A 6,051-nucleotide genomic window follows, 5' to 3' on the forward strand; every position below is an offset into this window, starting at 1 on the left:
TTGTGATTTAGTAGGTATTGTAAAAAAAGGTTCCTGCAGTGGAAAAGGGGGCTTCATAAAACTGAAAACTGTGATTGTCAGCTGTAATTGTTTTGTTTAATAAAAATGATGCTATTTGTAGGTAACCTTGCCAGTACCTTGGGTCAGCACAAAGGTCCTATTTTTGCTCTGAAGTGGAATAAAAAAGGAAATTTCATCCTCAGCGCCGGAGTTGATAAGGTAGGCTAATTATGGAATCCCCTGTAACATGCACAGAAAATGTGAACTTCGTATTTGTCGGTTCTGAACAATCTGTGCTGTTTTGCTGATGTCTTGTTCATTTTGATTTATTTCGTGCTTGTGAGTACTTTGCATTATAGTACGTTGTCTCTTATTCAACACTACTACCTGGAACGAGAATAGATACAGCTGTATTGGGTGTGGACTTTGTGCAAAGTGCTTCTCAGTGAGACACGTACAGGGAATATTAATGCAGAAAATAATGTTCTCTTCCATTAAGACTACAATCATTTGGGATGCGCATACAGGAGAGGCCAAACAACAGTTCCCTTTCCACTCAGGTAAGTCGCAGATAAAACTGCTCTGCCATTCATATGCATGAGCTGACAACTCTACAGCATATTTAGCATGTACCACAATCTCAGGGTAATAACAGATGTATGGAAGTACCCACCTCCAGAGTGCAAGGCTTGGGTCCCTGTTCTTGGTCCTTGGAAATTACAGACTTGGCTGATTTTCATTGTTGCGCAGCACTTAACTAATCCATTCATTTGGTTGCTGATTTAAGGTTAGAATAATCAGACCCTGTGGCTCTTCTGGGCCAGGATTGTAGCATGAGCTGCTAAAGTACTCGAAATTTGGAACACAAGTGCTTTGTTCTGAAATGAATAACGAATAAAAAAAGATGAGAAACCTGGATGGGAGATGTGAACAGGGGACATTGACTGTCTACCACCCCCCTCCCCCCAACCCATCCCATCAGCTCCCGCGCTTGACGTCGACTGGCAGAGCAACAACACGTTTGCCTCATGCAGCACGGACATGTGCATCCACGTGTGCAAGCTGGGTCAGGACCGGCCAATCAAGACATTCCAGGGGCACACGGTAAGCCCCGCCCCCCCGTCCCGGCGGCAAGCCGCTTCGAGGCCAGCCCCTCTCGCTCGACCTCCGCTCACCCTCTCCTTTCCCTCTCCCGTTTTTTTTTTTTTTTCCGGCAGAACGAAGTGAACGCAATCAAATGGGACCCCACGGGCAACCTGCTGGCCTCCTGCTCCGATGACATGACCCTGAAGGTCAGTCGGAGGCCGTCTGTGCCATGCAAATGGCCGCATTAAAGCCAAGCCCGTTCTCAGACACGCAAGGGCGGAGGGCAGGATTGGACTCCGCCAAGTGTAGCCGGAGTTTTATAGTCGGAGTTTATAGTCGGCTCGCAAATTTATTTTTCCCCCGCAGTAAGGAACTACTCTGTGACTAAGCGTTATACAGTTATGAAGGAAAGATTGAATGATACAGAGAAAGCCAAAAACGGTTTTGTTCTTATATCGAAGGCTTTTTATTATGTCAGTTCTGATAATAAACAGCTTTTTATTATCAGTGAAGCGCTGATAATAAAAAAGAGTTTATTATTATTTTTATTATTATTATTATTATTATTATTATTATTATTATTATTAATGTTGTTGTTATTGTAATTATTATTTACCATATTATTATTTGTTATTATAATTATTATTCACCTTATTATTATTGTTATTATAATTATTATTCACCTGAACCAGCTTCCTGTACAATTATACAGACAGGACACATTTTCTTACGGCTGCAAGAGTAGTACAAAAAGAATTTGCTCCTCAGGATGAAAAATCGCCCAATGCCATAATGCTAAATATCTTAAAGAAGCTTGTTTAATATGTTCTTCAGCCATGATTGTTTTTATAACTCGCAAAATGATATCGGGTTTCTCGGCAGATCTGGAGTATGAAACAAGACACCTGTGTTCACGACTTGCAAGCGCACAGCAAGGAAATCTACACTATCAAGTGGAGCCCGACCGGGCCTGGAACCAACAACCCCAACGCCAATCTAATGCTGGCCAGGTAATGAGGGTCCTGACATGAGCGCACGCAGGTAGCGCACCAAAAAATATAACCACGGCGTAAAGCCTCCTAGTAGGAGAACATTTGTGGTAAAAACAAGTAGAGCGGAGACAAGTCGGTTGATAAAGGTGAAGTTCTTTGACCAGTGGACCATTAAAAGCAGGAAGAGAGAAAATGCAGAGTAATATGAAACCTTTCAGCAGCTGAACTTTCATTGTCGCGAATGTGGGCCAAAGTGCTTCACGTGACTTTTACGCATTTGGGAAATGCATCTGGCCAAAGCTATTTTCGCGGCTAATGCGGCAAAACGACACAAAGTGCTAACAGATAGGATAATTGCGGGTGCTGGTCAGAGTCAGCGAGAGTAAGTGCTTGCCAAAAAACTACTTACCGATGTTCAGTGCTAATTGAACCTTCGGAAAGGGCAAACTCAACTGGTGCCAACTGCTGGGTTTAGCTCATAGCACGAACAGTTTCAAGCCTTTTCTGTCCGACTACATAGAAATGCCTTAAAACTAAAATTTTCCCTCCTATATTCCCAGCCAGCTGCAACCTAACTTGTTTTTGGATATTTATTTGTTATGTGCACGAAATGGTAATAAGTCGTTGGTAATTGGCAGATGGGGCATTCGATGGGAGTCTTTCAATTATGCATCCAATTAGAAGTCAAAAGCGTGATCCAAGCAGGTTGACGCAGCCAGGGGAGAGGAGTGCGTGCTTGATTGATGGGAGGTTGCCGTGACGAGCAGTCACGCAACACGACCCCAGTTGGGCGTTCGAAACTTGTGGCGGTCTCTCACTGTCCGCCTCCCCCCCCCACAGCGCTTCGTTCGACTCCACCGTGCGGCTATGGGACGTGGACCGAGGGATCTGCATCCACACGCTAACCAAACACCAAGAGCCCGTGTACAGCGTGGCCTTCAGCCCCGACGGCCGCTACCTGTCCAGCGGCTCCTTCGACAAATGCGTCCACATCTGGAACACGCAGGTACGGCAGAGGGGGGGCGTAGATCCAGAACTGTCTGAGCCAAAGACCCTTTTAATGGGTGAACACTCTCTCTCTGACCTGCCCCTTATGAAAGTGTGTCTTGGGGTGGCAGTGTAGCACAGCGGGTAAGGAACTGGGCTTGTAACCAAAAGGTCCTAGGTTTGATTCCTGGGTAGGACACTACCGTTGTACACTTGAGCAAGGTACTTAACCTGCATTGCTTCAGTATATATCCAGATGTATAAGTGGATACAAGGTAAAATGCTATGTGGAAGTTGTGTAAGTCGCTCTGGATAAGAGTGTCTGCTAAATGCCTGCAATGTAATGTAATATCTTAAGAGCCTGGTTTCAATCAACAACTGTCCTTAACTTCGAGTTGTGTATTAATGCATGCATTATTTTTCTTCACAGTTAATGTTGGTGGCTACAAACAAACTGTGGAGAAAAATACAAAAACTTTTGATTGATAAGTATTGATTGAATTCAGGTCAGGGTCAAATATGAAACTAAAGATTTTGTGCTTTAAAATATTTTTTTTTATATATAACTTTATTGCAGTAACTAAAGCAGTGCATGGCAATGGTTCTAGGGTTCAGTTTGACTGGTACGTGTATTCAGTAACTACTTCATTTATTTAATCTCCCAACCCATCTCATCTCATTTCCTCCTGTGACCCTCTCGACCGTTTCCAAACACTGGGAGCCCACCGTTTTTGACCCGTTCCGTTAAATGAGATTTGATTTGGCTCAGAATTGAATCTTTGAAACAAAAGCGAGGGCAGGGCATGAATCACACAGCGGGGTGTTAAACCTTCTGTTTCTTTGATGAGTTGCTTTTTTTCCTGTGCCTGCAGACGGGAACCTTAGTCCATAGCTACAGGGGAACAGGAGGCATCTTTGAAGTTTGCTGGAATGCAGCAGGTGACAAAGTGGGAGCGAGCGCATCAGATGGATCTGTAAGTTTCTGCGTCTTTTGTTCCCCAGCGCCTGATTTCAGCCTACTTGTTTCATCACGCACAGCTCCCTGTTTTCCTGCAGCCACACCACCCTGTAGCCTTTATATGTCAGATTGCTGGTGTCTTGTCAGGCCAGGTTGGGAGACCTGCAAGTTGATCGGTAGATCATTTAGGGGCCAGTTTTCTCTATGGAAAAAATTACAGCCCAGTGCCCCAGCCAGGCCCTGACTCACAGTCGCCTTTAAAGGCATGCTATGCAGGATTTATTTCCTTGCTTCAGTCCTGTGTTTAAAAAATTTCTCCACCTCCATGCTCATACCCCCAAGATGACAATTCTAAAAAAACAACTCCACATTTTTCTCTTTCTAGCTATGTTGATAGCTGTATAACATTGTATTGCAGACTGTTGGAATCACAATCTCTTTCAAAAATACAGCAGTAGCTGCATTCATAGCAGTGGCCAAGGGCCATATTAGCGAGGCAGGGGAAAAAGCACCAAAAAAATTAATAGCTTCTTCTTCTGTTGGTCACATGCTTTTCAGAAATGTTCCAAACACTTTTTTATAATAACAAATACGGGCAGACAAGCAAGGACTGGGCTGGGTGAAAATCCCGCATAGTATGCCTTTAAGGATTCCGCAGCACTTTTTGAATGTGTGCAAAATCCCCTGCCTTCCCCCACTTTCATTTCCGAGGTCATCTCTACAAGTCTACTTGGTTTGCATTTAGTTTGACAATATGTATAACATCTATAACCATTATGGGTCACACATTAAGGACACGTGTGTATTATGGCAGAATGCTTCATCAACCTTTACTAAATCGGTCTTTGTGTTTTTTTTCAGGTTTGTGTATTAGATCTTCGGAAATAACACTGCTAGTTGGAAGCCATGGACCGACTATGAATGTGTACATAGCCAAAATGACTGTCCCTGCCCCGCATACTGCTACAGTCCCTTGTGAAACCATGGCCAGCCACTACAGCCAAAACGAAGCATCCCGAAAGCAGTGAAGGAGAGTGCAGGACCCCAGGGCCCCGGACCTGACTCCTCCCAGAGACTCACACAGGCGAATCGGAGAAACCGAAAAAAGCGAAAACGAGCTAGATAACGGACCCGTACGTGCACCAAAATTTAAGAGAGGTTTCTTTTCTGTTCTTTAAACCAGAATCAACATTTAAAGAAGAAAAAAAAAGATTTTCTTATGTTTGTGGGTAGATCAGTTTTGTGTGTGGCAGACATATCGGCTTTCTTAATCCAACGGCAGATTTTGGTTTCCCTCCCCCCTCCCCGACCCCCCGTTTATAAATGTTTAACAGATATCTTAGGTTTCAGCTGCATGAAGCAGAGGAGCCGGTCGACTTTAACCGTTGCTTTTATACCTGGATAGAAATGCATCCTGGCAAAAAAAAAAACAAATCGTCTTTGGTGGTACTGTATGTTTTGTGGTTTAAAAAAAAAAAACACATTGTGGGGGGGCCGTTATTTTCGTTTTTTTTTTTTTATATTTCAGTTTCACTTTCCCGCATTCTTCAGTTGTAGTTTTGATGCTATGGTTTTGCTGGTGATTCAGAATGCAGTAGTCTTTTCCTCTCTAAGTGGATGTTGATTTTGCGGAATTTTAAGGATTACGATTGTAAGATGGGCACAAAAATAAGAAACGATGCGCCATGCATCATTTTGCTTTAAAACCATAATTATGGTTGTATTGTGCACTATTGACAGAGAAACATTAGTAATAAAACATTTTGATTCATAGAAGTTTCTGGACAATGGTTTACTGCTGTAGCTGTTACAAGAGAGCAACATTCTTTAGTGAACTGTCGATGGACTTTTTCGCCAACAAAATAACTGGGTTCCAGTATTAATGACTGATACTCTTTGTAGCTTCTCAAAAGTGTCCATAGGACAAAGTTAAGTCAATGTAATTCTACCATGAAACAGACTGACGTCCCTTGTGAATAAATCATTCATTAAAGTCAAGACTTGCTTTAATTTCTTTTTTATTTTATT

General features: G+C 43.0%; 1 protein-coding gene across 4 annotated transcripts in view; it reads left to right on the forward strand.

Annotated features, from left to right (window-relative positions):
- The window catches only part of LOC118229761 (F-box-like/WD repeat-containing protein TBL1XR1), a 73,630-nt gene extending 67,834 nt beyond the window's left edge, over positions 1 to 5,796 (forward strand). For all 4 annotated transcript variants that reach the window (XM_035422082.1, XM_035422081.1, XM_035422084.1 and 1 more), the window contains 8 exons: positions 122 to 219; positions 500 to 560; positions 983 to 1,104; positions 1,218 to 1,292; positions 1,969 to 2,096; positions 2,919 to 3,084; positions 3,938 to 4,039; positions 4,885 to 5,796. In XM_035422082.1, the coding sequence (XP_035277973.1) occupies positions 122 to 219; positions 500 to 560; positions 983 to 1,104; positions 1,218 to 1,292; positions 1,969 to 2,096; positions 2,919 to 3,084; positions 3,938 to 4,039; positions 4,885 to 4,911 (779 nt within the window). In that variant the 3' untranslated portion in view covers positions 4,912 to 5,796. The remainder of the gene's footprint in view (positions 1 to 121; positions 220 to 499; positions 561 to 982; positions 1,105 to 1,217; positions 1,293 to 1,968; positions 2,097 to 2,918; positions 3,085 to 3,937; positions 4,040 to 4,884) is intronic.
- Positions 5,797 to 6,051: the final 255 nt, after the last annotated feature.

Source organism: Anguilla anguilla, chromosome 6, assembly GCF_013347855.1.
Source record: "Anguilla anguilla isolate fAngAng1 chromosome 6, fAngAng1.pri, whole genome shotgun sequence".
In the NCBI taxonomy this organism is placed as follows: Eukaryota; Metazoa; Chordata; class Actinopteri; order Anguilliformes; family Anguillidae; genus Anguilla; species Anguilla anguilla.